The sequence below is a fragment of the Microcebus murinus genome, chromosome 1 (assembly GCF_040939455.1).
Source record: "Microcebus murinus isolate Inina chromosome 1, M.murinus_Inina_mat1.0, whole genome shotgun sequence".
NCBI classification, from domain to species: domain Eukaryota; kingdom Metazoa; phylum Chordata; class Mammalia; order Primates; family Cheirogaleidae; genus Microcebus; species Microcebus murinus.
The window spans coordinates 161450427-161469454 of NC_134104.1; the positions used below are offsets into that span (position 1 = coordinate 161450427).

Below are 19028 nucleotides of genomic sequence, written 5' to 3' on the forward strand. Positions count from 1 at the left end.
CTCCCACCCCAGGGAGGGCATTAATCTATATGTGAGGGGTCCACCCTCATGACCCAAACACTTCCCATGAGGCCCCAACTTCAACACTGGGATCAAATTTCAACAGGAGGTTTGAGGGAATGAACATTTCCTCAATGTGATCAAATTTGGCCACACGAATAGTAGGACAATCTGACGTGATACACTATGAACCAAACAACATCACCTCAAAGTATTACCAAAATGTTTTAACTTGAATATTCCAGGAAACATAGAGGATAGAGGAATAAGGTAAACACCACCATGAGGAAACAGTCAGTCATATCCAGATTGGAGACCATTCTACAATACAGTGGCTTTTCAAAAAATCTTTTCAAAAAGTCAGTACTATCTATAGCCACACCACTCTGAAAGTGCCTGATCTTATCTGATCTCAGAAACTAAGCAGGATTAGGCCTGGTTAGTACTTGGATGGGAGACAAAAAGTCGGTATCATTTAAAACAAGTGGGGTGACTGTTCTATGTTTTAAAAGGAGTAAAGAAAGGTGGCATTAGCAAAATGATGAAGTAGGCCACTTTAAGTTCTAGTCCTCCGCCTGAAAAAAACAAAGCAAAAAACAAAAAACAAAAAAACACACACAAAAAAACCCAGAAATGATCAGAACTAAAGAACCTATAATTTTAAAAAAAGTGTTGAGAATGGGGAGAAATTAGAACCCTGGAATGTAAAATGGTACAACTGCTATGGAAATGGTTTGTCAGCTTCTCAGAACGTTAATGCTAGAATTACCATTTGACCCAGTAATTTCACTCCTAGATATATACCAAAAGAACTGAAAACAGGGATTCAAACAGATATTTGTATGCCAGTATTCACTACAGCATTATTCACAATAATCAAAATTTATAAACAACTCAAATGTCTATCTATGAATGGATAAACAAATTGTGGCTTATACATACAATGAGATATTAGTCAATCATAAAAAGATATGTTCTGATACATACTAAAACATGGATGAACCTTGAAAACATTATGCTAAGTGAGAGAAGCCAGATACAAAAGGATAAATATTGTATGATTACACTTATATGATATGAAATATTTAGAATAGGCAAATTCATAGAGACAGAAATGAGATTAGAGGTTAGTAGGATCAGGGAGGAAGGAATGAGTAGTTATTGCTTAAGGGGACAGGAATTTTTGTTTGGGGTATTGAAAAAGTTTTGGAAATATATCATGGTAATGTTGCACAACATTGTGCCACTGAACTGTATACTTGAAATGGTTAAAACAGCAAATTTTGTTACATATATTACAACAATAAATAGTAAAACATTTAAATATTTGTCAAGCATTTAATAATTAATACATTGTTATTTTTCTGAAAAGAGAGAGAGTGTAAAGATACATAACAACCAAATGTAATGTGCAATTCTTGGTTGGCTATTGCTTTTGAAATAAAAAGCCTAGAAGATATTCTTAAGACAAGTGGGGGAAATTAAATAGGAATGGGATATTAGATGTTCTAAGAAATTGTTAATTGTTAGGTGTAATAACGGTGCTGTGGTTACATAGGAAAATATTTATTCTTAGGAGATGCACGCTATAATGTTTAGGGGTAAAGTGTTGTAATGTCTGTAACTTACTTGCAAATGTGTATGTGTGTGCGCGTGTGTGTGCATGTCCTGGCACCCACACATGTGTAGAAAGGGAGAGGGAGAGAAAGCAGATGCAGTAAAATATTAACAATTGTCAAATCTAGGTAGAGGGCATGTAGATGTTCATTGCACTATTTTGTCATTTTTTTGTATGTTTAAACATTTTCATAATAATAAAAGTTAGAAACAAAAGTAACATTTTAAAAGTCAAACCACTCTAAGATTAAAATGTACAGACTTTAACAATGGTGCTTGAAGTGAAAAGTACACTTTTTACTATGGTTTTAACAATGTGCTATAGTCAATAATTTTCTAAGCAAGCAAATTTTCTGAATTACAATAAAGTAACAGAAATGGAATTTCACAACTTTTTTATTTTAGAAATTATTTTAGGCATTATATGTCAGAGAAAGAAATCCTGTTATTATTATAACAGAAATCCTGTTATTATGTTTTAATTTCTAAAAATTTCTGAAAATCAAATCATTAACTTTTCTGCTCTTGAGTCTCCTAATATGTAATAGATTTTAATGGTACATTAAATACATTATAATGGTAATCAGTCTCAATTTCTTTCTGGATGAATTTACATTTATAAGTAATAAATATAAATAATAGAATATTGTCACAATGGTGTTTAGAAACATGTTGAAGATGAGATAGCTGCATTGTAATGTCACTTGGATGCAACAGTCTTTCTTTTGTGAATTTCTGGGAACTTTTCTAAAAATAATTAGTAAATGAGGCATGCTGTAATAATAAACTCTACATATAAGAATTTTTATTTTAAAATCATTTTATGCATGCACTAGAATTTATTTTATGACATGTTGCTATTGAAATTACTATAATATTCTAGAATCTTCATTTTTCAATAAAAACCTGGTTAACCATTTAAAAAAAAAGTCAAACCACTCTACCTCCCCCCAAAATACTCCTATTAATATGCTGGTTTAAATCCTTTTAGCCTTTTCCCCCCATGCAGAAGAAAAAAGTATCCCTTTAAAATAACAGCACCATGAGATCAAATGTATATATCTGCTTCTTCAGTCAAGTAAGTCAACAAATGTTCATTTAAGTATATCCAACACAGGTCAGGTATAAAAATGAATATAGAAAGATCTCTTTGAGTTTTCCCTGAATGTACCATGAGAATTCAATATTCCTCATTTTTTTTCATCAACTATAGTTTTAAATACATGAAAAAATTGTGAACTTTTAGCAACTACATTATAATTTAGGGGCATCCTCATCATGAAATCCTCATCACGAAATATCATTCAGTCAAATTTAATAGCTGTTGTTGGTTTTAATTTTTGCTGTTCATTCACTTTACAAATATTTGCTGTCTACACCGTGCAGTGTCAGGTGCTATGGCAACAGAAATGTGCAAGATGCCAACTGTCTGCTCCTTTAAAGCTCACTCAGGCACAGGATCTTAAATGCATTACCTGCCCTGATCCAAAGGGGTTCGTGCAGAAGTGACGTTTAAATCGAGACTTGAAGGATCTTTAGGAGTCAGTCGCACTCATATAACTCTGGAGAGGAACATGGGCTGTGGCTTTAAACTACTCGGTGGTCAGTGACTTTGGGGCAAGTCGCTTGGCCTCTCTGTGCCTCAGAGATAATGTAAGGCTTAAATAATAGACATGAGGGCTTAGTTTCATGTCTGGCACAGTAACAGCTAAATTTATCAAGCACTTGTCATTGCTGCTATTTAAAAAGAGCTACAATGTGCTAGGGATAACGCAGGGGTCACAGCAAAAAAACAAGACATTCCAGTATCTGCCCTAGATATCCCACCTCCCCCAACTTTTTTTGTACTAAAATAAGTCTCTTCCAAATATAAACTATAGAAAATGTTCATTTCCTTAAAACATTTATGCTTTTTGTTTCTCCTTATTTTTGCCACCTTCACCTGAGTCTGGCCCTTAAGGATTTTACACTGCAGCGCGTAACACAGATACTTTGCAGTTTTATTCAAGGTCTTTTGTTTTCTGGTAAAGTTTCATTTCTCCTAGGGTTCCTTGTGCCACTTTGGAGGATACAACTGCAAGGAGCGCAGGCCTCCACACCAAATTGTTTTTAATAGATTCCTCAGCTGGGTCAGACCGAATCCCCTGGAGCCCCGCCCCGGCTAAGCGCACCCGCAAGTACGCCCCATCCTGATTGGCCCATCCTCCGCTCGCCAGCATCCCTGTATCCAATCGGTGTAGTGCTTGTTGAGCGGCGGTCGGCAACCGTGGTACACAGGGGCTTGAGCGTCCTGTGGAGAGAGTGGGCGGTCAGGCCATGAACTTGGGGTAAGCTGGCGCGAGGGAGATGGTCGTCAGTGGAGGTGGGGGTGGTGATTCTGAGTTGGACATTAGAGATTTTCGCGGGGAACCTTCTGTACCCTCTCCACCCCGAGGGGCAGAGCCCAGTTCCCTGAGGGAGAGAGAGAGGGGCGAGGGGAAGGGGCGGCCCTCATAGACCCCGCAGACCTCACCTTTTCACTTCGTAACTCTCGTTGAAACTGTGTGCGAACCCCTTCCCGTCTTCTTATCTACCTCAGCATGGGGAGGGAAGAGAGGCGTGGAGGAAAGGAGAGAAACGGTGAGGGCAGAGAAGCTTAGCGGCTTCCGGGGAAGGAATCCTGGCGCAGGCCCTGGTTCTTCGCCGCCCCGACTTGGAAGACTTGCGGAATGTGGAGCGCGCGGATGAACACAGGCTTCCCGAGGAGTCGGTGTGTTACCGGTGCCTCGCACCTGTAACGCTCGTTAACTAGTGGTTGAATAAGTAAAAAGGACTGTTGCGTGGTCTTCATCACTCTGATGAAGTGGTCTTCGTCACTCTGTTATTTTAAGAAGATGAAAAGCCACTAAACTCAGACTTAACTGCGCATCATTTAGTAAAAAATGTTTTAGAATCTGAGTTTATAGAAATAAGATAGTCTGGCCCTTAGGATTTTACAGTGCAATGCATAACAGCGATATTTTGCAGTTTTATTCAAGGTCTTTTGTGTTTTTGGTAAAGTTTCACGAACGTAAGCATAAACTGTTCACAACCTTGCAACAGAGAAACCCTTAAAACCTATTCTTTCCAGTGTTTTACCTTTAATAATTAAGGCAATTTGATTTCTCCTAAGCAACACTGAAGATTTCGCTTTCTTAATCAGACCATTTCCAACCTGTCTCCATGGACTGCACTGCTGGATGTAATTTTATATCTTGGACTTGATGTTGTCCCCGTTAAGGTGTATTGACATACCCATGCCCGCCTTTTTTATTTCCTCTTTGTAAGACAGTGAATTACTGTATCGACTGCCATTTTTGTTTTGGCATAGATTTTATTTAGAACCCTAATAGACGTTCAAGTTTTGTTGGCAGTTGTAGTGTTACTTTATGCCCTTGCTCTTGACATGCACACATTAAGCATCATAGTAACTCAAGTTTATTGTAGATTTATAGTTGTGGTGGTAGCAAATGTGTCACTGAATGTGAATATGTATTGAAAATATTCAAAATTTGGAACTCCGCTCAAGCAGTTAATAACCTTGGTGGCATTATAGTCATTTTAAGATGCTCTAGCACTCCATAGACTATATTAGTCATGAATTCGTTATGAAACTAATAAATAGTGGTTAGTTATGTCTTGCTTCTTTAACTTAGCTGAGGGGTTTTGGTAACAGCATTATTTTTTCTAGGCTAGAGTTAAATGATGATATAATAACTGAAATAATTTATTGCTTACCAATAACAAAAATGAACTTGCAAGTTAAAGATGAACAAATTCTTGTATTATTGAAAGGTTTCAAGAATAATTTTCTCCCTGTAGGTATTAGTTTTAGCTTGGATTGAAAAACATTTTTATTTAAAAGACTAGTTTGATATGTACGAGATTACTTTATAAATTCAAAGGAATAGATTTGCTTTCAAGGTTCAGATGAACATTTTTGGCTATTTAAAATGTTAGTTTGTTAAAAGTGACAACTTTTTTTTTATATTGCAGAGATGGTTTAAAGCTTGAAACTGAATTACTGGATGGAAAAACCAAGCTAATATTGTCTCCATATGGTATGCTGTGTTACTGGAAATCCAAAAAGTTAACTTAAAAAATTCATACATAAAATTTATATTAGCTTAACAGACTTTTTGCTTGTAATAGAGTGATATTTAAATGATACTTTGAAAACATTTGTTTCCTCAAACTTCTTAAAATTTACTTTTAGCCAAAGGAAAATCAGATTAATCATTGCTTATTGTCAGTATTCAGATTCGTAACATTTAATGTTCCAGTATATTTTATGTGAAGTATATCTGTTCATTATATTTGCATATAGCAAATATCCTTATTGCCTGATAAATATTATAGGTTCAATTTATGTCGTGTTTTTTGAAAGGCTGTTATTTGAGAAAATTTATAGTAAGACTACAGTGAAATGCTAGTAGTTTTCAGTATTAATTTTAAAACTGAGTATACTTTGGTAGTCATCTTCATTTTATTTTTTTCCTGATCTGTTTATAGTTTTACCTTGGAAAGATAATCAAAATAAACAAAAATGAAATAGAAATAAATAGCTGAACCACAGTGTAAAAGTTAAAACACTCAGCCAGGATCTAAACTTAATGCTTTTTGGGATAATATTGCTATCTTAACATCTTAAAATGAATACTAATTAAAATTTACTTTCATGACTGCCTTAGTATGTTTTTGGTTGATAGTTTAGTAATTTCTTTTTTCTTTTGTAGACCATAAATCAAAAATTTCTGTGAAGGTAAGCCAAATGACTTTGACCTGACCTATTTTCAAATGTAAAATGCAGTTTTCTTTACAGTGGTTAGAAAATAAAAAGTGTTCTAAGGGGTTTGGAATGATGGTGAGAAGTTACTGTTTTCTTGCTATCAGGCTGGTCCTTTCACAGAAATGGAATCATAATTTTCAGTTTAAAAAGCTGTATAGAACCCTTTTCTCTAGATCAGTGCTGTCCAGTAAAGCTTTCTGGGTTGATGGAAATGTTCTAAAATCAATATGGTAGCCACTAACCTTGTGTAGTTACTGAGCGCATGAAATGTGGCTAGTATAACTAAAGAATTGACTTTCTAATTTCATTTAATGTTTAAATTTAATAGCTATTGGACAGTGCAGCTCCAGAGATCTTTAAAAATAGATACTTAGACATTAGTGCAAAAATATTTTTTCTTTTCATATTCAAGTTCCGTTTGCCCCCACCAAAAGGTAAGTTTGATTCATAAATTCTAACATGCATTTAGCCGCTCTCCTTTAAAAGATGGCCCTTGAGCTTAAAGGTACTTTTCCATTTAAATTAATTTTTCTTTGTCAGGAATCCATTGTGTCTTTTTCTACAAAGTACATTACTATAATTTTTTTTTCTTTTTTTATACCCACTTTACAGATAATAAATTTTTGATACTGGTATTTTTCTTATTCCCTATTTCTTTTTCAGTTTGTAGATTAACATTGGCAGGAATTTCTCCTCTCCTCTTCCATAACTTTCCATAGCCCCTTTTTCTATTCATCATTGCAGTATCTTAAAGTCTTTGTCTGTGGATAGAACCTAGTTTGGATGATGTATCACTTTCCCCTTCAACTCTGAGCCTTTGATGGCTTTGTTATTTCTTTCAGCTCTAATGAGGGTGGAGAAGTTGTCTGAGCACCCAGAATGTCACTCAATAAATGGGTGATGATGATCAGAGCAATTCTACAAGCTACTTATAAGAATTATTCCTCTGTTTATATATAGTTATATACCTTAAGTGCTCCCTTATTCACAGAATACAGATTGTATATTATTTCTTAGCCTTTTCCTATTAAAATATTACAACTGAATGCTGTTATTTGAAACACATTAATGAATATAGTGCCCTTTTTCAAGCTTTTAGATGAAAAGCTAAATGGTTGATTTCTATCTTCTGCAGGCCTTTATTCTCTTTCACATGTTCCCTCTTCCTGTTGATATCTGTAATGGATTTGCTGTAGTAGCCACTTTTGTGAAGACATTTCACTGTCTTTTTAACCAACTCAGAACATCTGGAAATCCCTTTATAGGCCTATAATGAACAAGTTACTAGTCTTAAACTTTTGTGTATTACTCTTGGACTTTGCATTACAAAATTCTGTCAACTCTCCAGGGGTACTTTATCCTAGGATTTTTTTTCCACAGTAACTAATATGTTCTCTGTTGATGTTAATCTTAAATTGTTTACTGTTTTAAATTGTGTTCATCCCTATTGCAGTTGGGACTCCAAAAAAAAAAAAAAAAAAAAGTGATGCACCTAAGCCTTCCTATATTGATTGTTTTCAAGGAGTTCCTCTTCCTATATTTATAGAGGTTGCAGAGATCTTCCTCCTTCCTTTTTTGCTCTTCACAGAAGATAAAACACCAAAATCAGTAGTTCTTTGTTTTAACTGTTTTTTAATGTCTCAAATCCCACATTTCTGCAGTTATATGTTGACTTCTGTTTTCTATAAGTTATTTATGAACTTTTTTATAAGTTATTTTCTATAAGTTATTTATGAACTTTCTATAAGTTATATATGAATAAATAACTTATTTTCTATAAGTTATTTATGAAGCACTCTCTACGTAGTGCTTTTCTTTTTTCCTTTTCCTGGGGTAAGCTTCTGAGTGACTGCACCACCTACAGTTTTTGTATTTTCTCTATTCCCCACTGGTTGAATTATTGTCATCTCCACGGTGTGTTCTTTAAACATAGCCAAACTATATCTTATTTTCATCAAGTTTCACATGTGTGTGATCTTTTTTATAAAGTCTATTGAAATCTCCTGCATATTTTTCTTTAATCTGCTGAAATGAAATAAAGATGGTTACCAGTCTAATTTCTTAGGCTTATAGGAAGAGAAATGAAAGAAATACAAATGATTCAGGATTGTAAGTAATTTATAGAAATAATGGATTTTAAAACTCTTAAAATAGTCTCAAATATTAGTTGAAATATAAAACATTAAACATTTTTTATGGATATTTCTTCATGTGAGAATTAGTGACATACGAAAGGGTGTATGCAATATTAGTGCCAGGTAGCACATTTTATATTTAAAAATGTTACTTTGATTCCTTCTGGCATTGGAATCCTGGGATCCCATATAAATTGTGAAGTCAGCCATTATTAAACAAATGCATTGAACATTGTCTTTATGATATCGGTAAAGATATCATAATGTCTTTATGATATTGGTAAAATAAAGATATTATAATATAATATCTTTATGATATTGGTAAAATTAAAACTAGATAAAAAGAACAACATGGTATATGAAAGTGTTTTATGACATGAAGGCTCTGTTTGATCTATTAATTTTCATCTAATCCAGTAAACACTTGGGAAATGATTTGAGCTAGGTTGCTTTTTCTTATTTAGTAACCTGAACATGATTGAATCTTTATTTCATGGTTCGTGATTTTTTGCTGCCTTCGTTCATTGTTCCTCTCTGGCTTTAAGCTCTCTGTTTTCTAGAAGTAGGGGTATCATGGTCAGGTAAATAGTATAGGACAGATAAAATAAAATGAGTGCTGTAGTAGAGTTATAAAAAGGAGAAAACATTGGAAAGAGTAGCTCCTTCTGGTTTCAGGAGACCAGAACAAAATTCATAAATGAGGTGACGTTTTATTTTATTAATTTATATATTTATTTTAGAACCAAGAGATAAAAGCAAGAATGACATTTTAATTAGAATTTTAGGGCCGGGTGCGGTGGCTCACGCCTGTAATCCTAGCTCTCTGGGAGGCCGAGCCTGGCGGATCGTTTGAGTTCAGGAGTTCGAAACCAATCTGAGCAAGAGCGAGACCCCATCTCTACTATAAATAGAAAGAAATTAATTGGCCAACTAATATATACAGAAAAAAATTAGCCGGGCATGGTGGCGCATGCCTGTAGTCCCAGCTACTCGGGAGGCTGAGGCAGTAGGATTGCTTGAGCCCAGGAGTTTGAGGTTGCTGTGAGCTAGGCTGATGCCATGGCACTCACTCTAGCCTGGGCAACAAAGCAAGACTCTGTCTCAAAAAAAAAATAATTAAATAAATAAATAAATTTTAAAGGTGAGGGGGATATCAAAGAAGTAGTGAAGTGTATTCCAAGTATAGAGAAAGTAGTGAGCAAAAGATTAGATACAAAGCGTAAGTCGAATTTGGGGAATAGTGTGTACCTCGGGGGAAGCATGGAACATAAAGTGGAGGTACTATCATGAAAAGTTTGAATGTGTACTCAAGGACTATGAACTTAATGATTTGCACATAGTAAGTCTTAAGGATTTTTGAAAAGGGGACTAGATATGATCTAATTTGTGTTTTTAAGAAAGGGCTTTGGGCGGCTCTGTGAAGGATGGGTTACCATAACTGGGAGACCAATTAAATGCCAATTATGGTGTCCAGAGAATCTTGTATGCCCTGAACTTGTAGCTAGAAGAGTGGAAAGTAGGGGACAGAAGTGAGAGACTTTCAAGATTTAAGGGAATGGGGAATGTACTGCACTTTTTAGCTTTTTTTTTAAAGAGATCGGGGGGTCTTGCTCTGGCGGGAGTGCATTGGTACAATTATAGCTCTGTGTACCCCCAAACTCATGGGCTCAAGTGATCCTCTTGCCTCAGCCTCCCAAAGCACTGGTATTATAGGCGTAAGCCATAGTGCCTTTCTTAGCAGCTTAAGTGAAGTAAACTGATAAGGGAATTGAAATGCTCAACTATTACTGCAGAAAAAGCCTGTATGAGTCGAGATCAGTAGGAGATGGGGTAGTTGGAGACTAACTGAGGTAGTAGAGTTTAGCTTTGTAAGCCAGGTGCAGTCTGCTGATAATTTGCTTGATCTACACAGTGGGTTTTCAAAAACTAGAATGAGAATTGCCAGTGTCAAAACATTGGAAAGTTGAATGTAAAATCTGGTGTTGGTTCTCTTGAAATAGTGGATGATCTAGCATTTAGGCTTAGATTCCTATTTGGCAATGTAAGGTAATTCTGAGTGGTGGCTATCTCCTAAAAGTGCTCTTCTTCAGTTCATCCCAGTTCCCATGCAGTCTAATTCATGGGAGGTATTTTTGTTTGCCACCTCTCATTTAGAGAATTAGTTATACTAAAATAGCTACAGGGATAGGAGGGTAAAAAGGCACTTTAGATTGAGATATTGTATAGTCAAAACCCTAAAGCCAGGGATAAATAAGGTGTAAGTGAGGTGAAGAAGATAATAAGAGATCTCATGGCTGATGCTGCAGGTATGGTTTGAAAAGTAGGTTGAAATGTGATTGGTAATTGGTCAGTGTGGTTGTATACTTGGGAATTTCTTGAAAGATAAAAATTTGGCTGAGATAAGCCAGATAAAAGTCATTATGGCATCTAACCCACTCTTTGACAGCAAGGATCTTGTCTTATTTGTCTTTATATCCTCAACACTTTCCCCATAGTGGTGAGCACATACAAAGCAACGCTTGGTATTGATTGAATGATTGTTCAATTGTTATAGGTTAATTGGGTTTGCAGAACTTTATAGTGGATTAAAGGGAGGATAGGCTCCCCTGAGTTAGGTAGGCTGTAATCTAGTAGTGGTAATAAAAACCTGAATTTAGGCCGGGCGCAGTGGCTCATGCCTGTAATTCTAGCACTCTGGGAGGCCGAGGAGGGCAGATTGCTCGAGTTCAGGAGTTTGAAACCAGCCTGAGCAAGAGCGAGATCCTGTCTCTACTATAAATAGAAAGAAATTAATTGGCCAACTAATATATATAGAAAAAAAATTAGCTGGGCATGGTGGCGCATGCCTGTAGTCCCAGCTACTTGAGAGGCTGAGGCAGGAGGATTGCTTGAGCCCAGGAGTTTGAGGTTGCTGTGAGCTAGGCTGATGCCACGGCACTCACTCTAGCCTGGGCAACAAAGCGAGACTCTGTCTCAAAAAAAAAACTTGAATTTAGGTTTGTTGTCATATGAATGGTAAGAAAAAGATAATTGGAAGAAATGACTAATCCTTGCTGATAAACTAAAGAAGACACTGAAGAAAGAGAAGGAGTGAAAGATGATTCCATGGTTACTGGTTAGAGAGATTAGAACAACGGTGCCCCAGTAATGGGGTATTTCAGAAAGTGGAGCTAACTTGGGGGCAAGAGATAAAGAATTCATTGTTGGATATAGCATAGTTGAGGATGTTCAACAAAAACACCTGCTCTGTTCCACTCTGCTGTTCTAGGTACTGGGGATACAGCAGTGAGTAAATCAGACAAAAATCTCTGCCCAGTGGAGTTTACAATAGGAAGGTGTGGGATGGCCAGACACAAAGCAAAATGAATAAATATAGAATATTGCAAGATAAAAAGTGCTATGGAGAAAAATAAAGGAGAGGGAAGAATCACTGTTACCTTAGGGGCACAGCAGCTCTGGGAGGAGGGAGTGCTAGGGTGGTGGGAGTGAGGGTAGAATAGGAAATATGCAATCTTAAACAGGGTGGTTAGGGAAGGCTTCACAGGTGATATTTGAGCAAAGATTTGAAGGAGGTGAGTAAATAAGCAATGTATAATAGAATATGAAGGCAGAATGTCCCAGGTAGAGGGTTACTGAGTTCAAGGAACAACCAAGAAGCCCATGTGGCTGGAGGCTAAGAGATAGAAAATAAAGTCAGATGTGAGAGAGATAATGGGGGCAAAAGATAGGGGGGTGGGAAAGCGCTCACAGATCATTAGAGCTTTGTAGAACATAGTGAAAAGTCCAACTTATCCTCTAGGTAAGATAGGACATCATTGGAGGCTTTTCAGGAGCATGACATGATCTGACATACCATTAAGGTAAGCACCATGGCTTCTGTGTTGAGAATAGATTGGGGAGCAAAGATAGAAACAGACCAGTTAGAAGGTTTTGCAGTAATTCTGGCAAAACTTGGAGTAAAGAGGGTAGCAAGAGGGATGTTCAGGGGTGGTCAGATTCAGGATATGTTTTGAAGATAGAGCAAAACAATGTTTGATGACAGATTATATATGGTATAATGAGAGAAGAGTCAAGGATAACTCCAAAATTTTTGGCATGAGCAACTGAGATGGGAAAGATTGTGAGGGAAGGAAGTTATTTTGAGAGAGATCAGGAGTTCAGTTTTGGACATGCTAAATTTGAAATGTCTATGAGAAGCCCAGTGGAAGTGTTGGATAGGCAGATGGAACCTGAAGTTAGGGGAAAAGAACACCTGGACACAAAAGTTTGGGAGTCATCAACGTGGATGATATTTAGAGCCACAAGAGTAAATGAAAATAGCAAGTAATGAGGGAATTTAGAAATGAGATTCTAGGACTGATTCCTTGGCACTCAACCTTAAGAGGTCTGGGAGAATAGGAAGAGCCAGCAAAACAGAGAAGGAGCAGTGAAGTAGGTCAAAGAAGAACTAGTACTGTGGAGTCCAAGAAGTAGAGAAAGTGTTTCAAAATGGAAAGAGTAATCAACTGCCAGATTGAGCTCATAGGTCAAATAAGATGAGGAATTTGAGAATCAGTCACTGTGTTTGGCAATGTAGAAATTATTAGTGACATTGAGCAATTTGGTGGGGTAGCGAAAGGGTGAAAGCCTAGTTAGAATGGGATTATAGGAGACTAAAGGAGAAAGTGGGATCAAGAATTTTTTAAGATGGTAAAATACTGTGTGGAGGGGAGGAAGGGATGGTATATTCACACCTAATGGGTGTGGTGTACACTCTTTGGGGGATAGGCATACTTGTAGCCCTGAGGGGGGGGGCAAAGGCAATATATGTAACCTAAACATTTGTACCCCTGTAATATTCTGAAGTAAAAAAATAAAAGAAGAATTTTTTAAGATGGTAAAATAATAGTGTATTTGTATGTAAATTATGTGATCCAGCAGAAAAGAAAAAATTTATGATTCAATAGAAAGCAAAAATTGCTAGAGATAGCCTTGAAAAAGAGAGACGGTTACAGGAAAGTGTACAAGTAATGAGAGGGCATGTAGTTTGTATGGGTGCAGATGCTGGTAAAGATTTAGTGGTGGAAACTTGAAGTTTTCTGCTGAATGCTTCTTTGTAAAGCATTTAGTTTTCTTCTGAATGCTTCTTTTCCATGAAATATTAAGGTCTTCAGCTGAGAAAAGGATGGGAGAGAAAGTGTTAGGGGTTTTGGGAAAGAGGAGATGGTTGAACTATTAGTTACTAAAGGAATGAGAGAGTAAATGAACTTGGGAATGTATGACTGCAAGGTAGCATTAAGAGCACATCTGATGTTCTTGTTTATGAGTTTAAAATGAATCTGGTTAGCGTGACTGCTGTTTTTCTCCATGAGTGCAGGCACGGAGCAGATGAAGAGTTGGATTTTACTGGAGTCGGGATTTGCCAAGTGTGCACGACAGAGAGCAAAGCAAAGGAATTAAGAATGGAAGAGTGATGATTTTGGTTGATTGTAGAATTTAAGATTGTTAAGAATGAGAGCAAGAGGGTGGTGGTATGATAGACAGATTATAGATCCTAGTAGAGTTAATTGTTGGAATTGGCATATGAGAGGGAGTAAGTTAGGGGAAAATGGTCATTGTCCAGTGCTTGAAATTGTGATTATGGAGGAGTTGCAGTTATGAATAATTAAAAGGTAAGTATAAGATGTCACTATGGGACATGGAGTAACTGAGGTAGCCTGGAGGACAACAGTATAGGGACAAAGTTTGAGGGAACGATAGGCCAAGATATTAGGAAAATTATCTGTGTATATGAAAACACAATAATTAGGAGTTATGTGAGAGACAGGAATGGTGACCGATGAACTAAGGTATTCAAGGAATATTACTATGGTCTGTTGATTCATTTCAATAAAATGGGTAGCCTGGATGGTTTAATGACTATGAGATTCAAAGTAGAATGGAGATGTCTTGTAACAACTACAATAGAAATTCTGCATTCTTCATTATCCTGAAGTAAAATAATAATTTCTAGTTGTTGGAAGAAGCTTTCAAGTAAAGATTTACAAATGTTAAGCATTAATTTCTTATGGCCATATTATGTAATAAATAGCAAAATGGAATAAAGGTTAGAAGACTGATTTATCATAGATGATATAAAGATAATTGATTTTTTTTATGGACTGTTATAAGATATTCTTGTGTTTTAACAGATGGGAAGTAAGACTAGGATTGCAAAACGTCCTTTAAGAATGAAACAAACTGCACACATTCTAAAATCAACACAAAATACTTGTGTCGAGAGTGAAAAACTTTTGCAGAAGAAGACAGTTGGTTCAGAAACTTCACAGGCGAAAGGTGAAAAAAATGGAATGACTTTTTCATCCACTAAGGATTTATGTAAGCAGTACATAAGTAAAGACTGTCTTCATATCCAGAGAGAGATTGCACCTGCCACCTCTCATATACAAAAGACGAGAAACACTGTAAGTACATCTCTAGGAGCTAAACGGAAGCCTCAGAAACAACACATCACAGCTGGAAACACGAAGAGCAGTTTGGTGTGTCTAACACAAGACCAACTACAACAGATTTTATTGACGGTAAACCAAAGAAATCGATCTGTTTCACTGACTGACAATGGAACGAAGGAGGAAAAAAGTAAGATTATTATAAAGTTTTAATGAATGTTAATTTTCTCAATATACATTTCAAAATTTCATTTTTATTGGGTTTTAGGTAACTGTGCCTTTTAAATTCTAACATAATATGTAACAAGCTTTTAAAATAATTGGCCTTTTAGAAGACTTTCCCTAATATGTAAAATTTAGTTATCATATGCCATATTTTAAGGTTAATGCTCAGGATATTATTCTTATAGCACCTAGCCTTAGGAAACCTGGTTTCTTGGACTCTAAAGTTGTTAGTACAAAAAACTATTGCATTTACTTTAAAATGTTAGAGGCTTTACTTATATTTAAAATAATGATATGAAATGTTCTGAAGACATCCACTGTGGTATTTCTAGTGAAAATTAAGGGAACCTTAGTATGAAGATTTGATTTTAGTTTCCCTTCTGGCCCCTGCATTTGCTTGTCCTGTCCCTTAATCTGTGCTAAAGATTGGTAGTACTATTTTTTTTGACCAGTGTAAAACAGACTTGGAAAGAGCAGTAGAGTGTTATAAAACATTTGGTTTAGAAATTATAGCTGGGACATAAAGACAGTGGTTTTCCATTGATTTCATAGCTAAATGAGAAATATAAAGTTAAGGTAGTGAGTTCTTTTTTTTTTTTTTTTTTTTGAGACAGAGTCTCGCTTTGTTGCCCAGGCTAGAGTGAGTGCCGTGGTGTCAGCCTAGCTCACAGCAACCTCAAACTCCTGGGCTCGAGCGATCCTTCTGCCTCAGCCTCCCTGGTAGCTGGGACTACAGGCATGTGCCACCATGCCCGGCTAATTTTTTATATATATATCAGTTGGCCAATTGATTTCTTTCTATTTATAGTAGAGACGGGGTCTCGCTCTTGCTCAGGCTGGTTTTGAACTCCTGACCTTGAGCAATCCGCCCGCCTCGGCCTCCCAAGAGCTAGGATTACAGGCGTGAGCCACAGCGCCCGGCCAGGTAGTGAGTTCTTATTAAGCTGTTAGCATTTATTCCCCTTTAGGTTGTGATTTATGTTATAATTTATATTGTTTGTGAAAGTATGTTGTCAAGAGTAAACAGAGGTTTGTTTTTCTGTTGCTTATTTTCTTCCCTATTTGATGTAAGAAGTTGTATGGCTATGGCCATGAGCAAGCCATTTAACTGCTGGGCCTCAGTTTCCCTTTTTTTGACAGAAAGGAAACAGAATACTATCTCAAAGATTGTTGTGAGAGTTAAATTAGGTAATGTATAAGATTTTTAAAAACTGTATAGTAGTATGCCAAAATATGGTATTATATAGATATAATTTAGTGTTAATTTTAAAAGATGCATTTTACCTCCTAGGCCAGTATAGTCTGCATTTAAACAATATTCCTAATCAGCCAAAGGACGAAAACAATATGGGATTACTCCAAAAAACTGAGGCTGTTTCTTCTGTCCCAGATGAAAATAAATCTGTCTTAAAGAAAAATCAGGAGACATCTAAGTGTGAGCAGAAAATTGCCATGTATGTAACTCATATCTCTTATTGTGGGGTCATCTTGGAAATATTTTATTTTTCCTTGCATGTGAAGTATTTACTCAGAAGACTTAGAGCTTTTTAAAAGCTTGTTACTTAGTATTTATGAAGTCAGCTCTGTGGAAACATAATGATAAGGTTTCTGTTATTTTTTGTGTTTTGCCTTAGAGAGAATGAATGGAAACCAGGTGACATATTCAGTACTCTGGGGGAAAGGGAATATGATAGAACTTTGTTGGAAGCAAAAAAAGCCCAGTGGAAGAAAGAGCTTGGTAGGTAATTTTTATACTTTTTATTTTAATTCTGTTAGTTTAAGAGCTATGCATTGGGCTGGGCGTGGTGACTCATGCCTGTAATCCTAGCATTCTGGGAGGCTGAGGCAGGAGGATCGCTGGAGGACAGGAGTTTGAGACCAGCCTGAGCAAGAATGAGACCCCATCCCTACTAAAAATAGAAAGAAATTGGCTGGACAACTAAAAATATATAGAAAAAATTAGCCGGACATGGTGGCGAATGCCTGTAGTCGCAGCTACTCAGGAGGCTGAGGCAGAAGGATTGCTTAAGCTCAGGAGTTTGAGGTTGCTGTGAGCTAGGCTGAAGCCAGGGCACTCTAGTCTGGCAAAAGAGTGAGACTCTTGTCTCAAAAAAAACAAAACGAAACAAAAACTATATATTGAGGATGAAGTTGTAGGGGCTAAGGGAAAACTTCCCTTTTGCCCTCTTGAAGGTTCGCTGACAAAAGGCAGATGAATAAGAGAAAAGTTATACAAATTTATTAATGTGCAGGGGAGTCTTGCAAAATATGAAACTCAAAGAAATGGCTAGATGGTTGATGCTTTTATACTGTTTTCATTTTGCTGAAAGAGTAGAAGCTTGGAGCATGGCAAAACAGGTTGTGGGAGGGCGAGAAGAAGAGTCCTGGCTAGCAGAAGTGGTCTTTGTTGTGCAGATGAAACATCAAAGGGAGCAGCCCTCAGAGAGAATAGATGGTAAATGTTTCTTTCTGACCTTTGAAGGTGTCTGACTCTCAGTTAATCTTTTTCTACATCTGGACAAGGGAGGGCCCCCAGAGAGAGCCTGGCTGCATCAGTGCAGATTTTCTCTGCAGAGGAAATCTCTTTCAAAAGGCAGCTCTGCAAGGCTACTTCTGTTTGCAGGCCCTCTGAACAGGCATTTCAAAATATGACAAGTATATTTTGGGATGGAACATTTTAGTTTCCTTCAAAGTAAAGTGGTCCTGCAATATCTGAGGGATTGGTTCCAGGACAAGCCCACCCCATGCCAAAATGCATGGATAATCAAGTCCCTTATATAAAATGGTATAGTATTTGCTTATTATAAACTGTATACATCCTCACATATACTTTAAATCATCTCTAGATTATTTATAATACCTAGTACAATGTAAATACTGTGTAAATAGTTATAGTGTATTGTTTAGGAAATATTGACAGAATCTGTACATGTTCAGTATAAATGTGTCAATGGTAAAAAAGCCTAACTCTGTAAAACAATTTTGAAGAGATTTACTCTGAGCCAAATTTGAGGACCGGGACCTGGAGCCACGCTCAAGAAGCCTTGAGCAAGTGGACTCAGTGTGGCTGGGTTACATACACTTTGGTTTTATACATCTCAGAGAGACAGGGGTTACAGGTAAAGTCATAAATCAATATGTGGGAGGCATACATTGGTTTGGCCTGAAAAGGTGGGCCATGTCTAAGCAGGGGCTTACAGGTTATAGGTGTGTTTAAACATTCTCTGGCTTGTAATTGGTTAAAGACATGAAGCTTTGTCTAATGGATTAGAAAGTTTTTTTTTTTGTTTTTTTTTTTTATATTTGTAAACATTTATTCTTTTGAACTGAAAAAGGCTTGCATCAGCACACATTGTACAGCCTTGCAAATTACACAGAGATTGAAAAAAAGGTTCCTTGTTCATAAGTGCAATGAATCTTTGATGTCCAGTGATCCGCTGCAAACAATGAAAACAAATTGTAAACCACTGAAGAAGTTTCCAGCACTCATCAAACACATTTCCTTAGCTGACAAAAAATCCACAAGGAGGAGAATGCAAATAAAGTGGCATTTAGTTACTGGAGGGACACATTAAAAAAAAAAAAAAAAAAAAAAGGAAATATTTTCCTGCCTAAAATGATTCCTTTTCCCCTTTGAATCTAAGTGGTTTGATTAAGAGGCATTAAGAACATAATTTACTTTATACTTAATGTTCATACTACCTAAATGTATAAGGAAAGAACCCTGTGGGGGAAGAGTTCTGTATTTTCTGGAAATTATTTCTGTGTTTAGAGACTCAGGGGAAGAGTAATCTTCTATTTGTGGGCTCTCCTTAG

The 19028-nt window shown here is 36.6% G+C and overlaps 1 protein-coding gene and 1 long non-coding RNA gene across 2 annotated transcripts in view; one reads left to right on the forward strand and one right to left on the reverse strand.

The window, feature by feature from the left end:
• Nucleotides 1-3599: 3599 nt before the first annotated feature.
• LOC105871955 (uncharacterized) lies at nucleotides 3600-4310 on the reverse strand. The gene is made up of 2 exons (XR_001154393.3): nucleotides 4130-4310; nucleotides 3600-3907 (listed from the first exon to the last, which is right to left on the reverse strand). It is a non-coding gene; the product is annotated as an uncharacterized LOC105871955 (long non-coding RNA).
• Nucleotides 3855-19028, forward strand: part of CCDC66 (coiled-coil domain containing 66) — a 42639-nt gene continuing 27465 nt past the window's right edge. Inside the window, exons 1-6 of the mRNA XM_012765618.3 lie at nucleotides 3855-3944; nucleotides 5632-5696; nucleotides 6372-6397; nucleotides 14730-15177; nucleotides 16504-16666; nucleotides 16847-16950. Coding sequence (XP_012621072.2) covers nucleotides 3934-3944; nucleotides 5632-5696; nucleotides 6372-6397; nucleotides 14730-15177; nucleotides 16504-16666; nucleotides 16847-16950 — 817 coding nt within the window. The 5' untranslated portion in view covers nucleotides 3855-3933. The remainder of the gene's footprint in view (nucleotides 3945-5631; nucleotides 5697-6371; nucleotides 6398-14729; nucleotides 15178-16503; nucleotides 16667-16846; nucleotides 16951-19028) is intronic.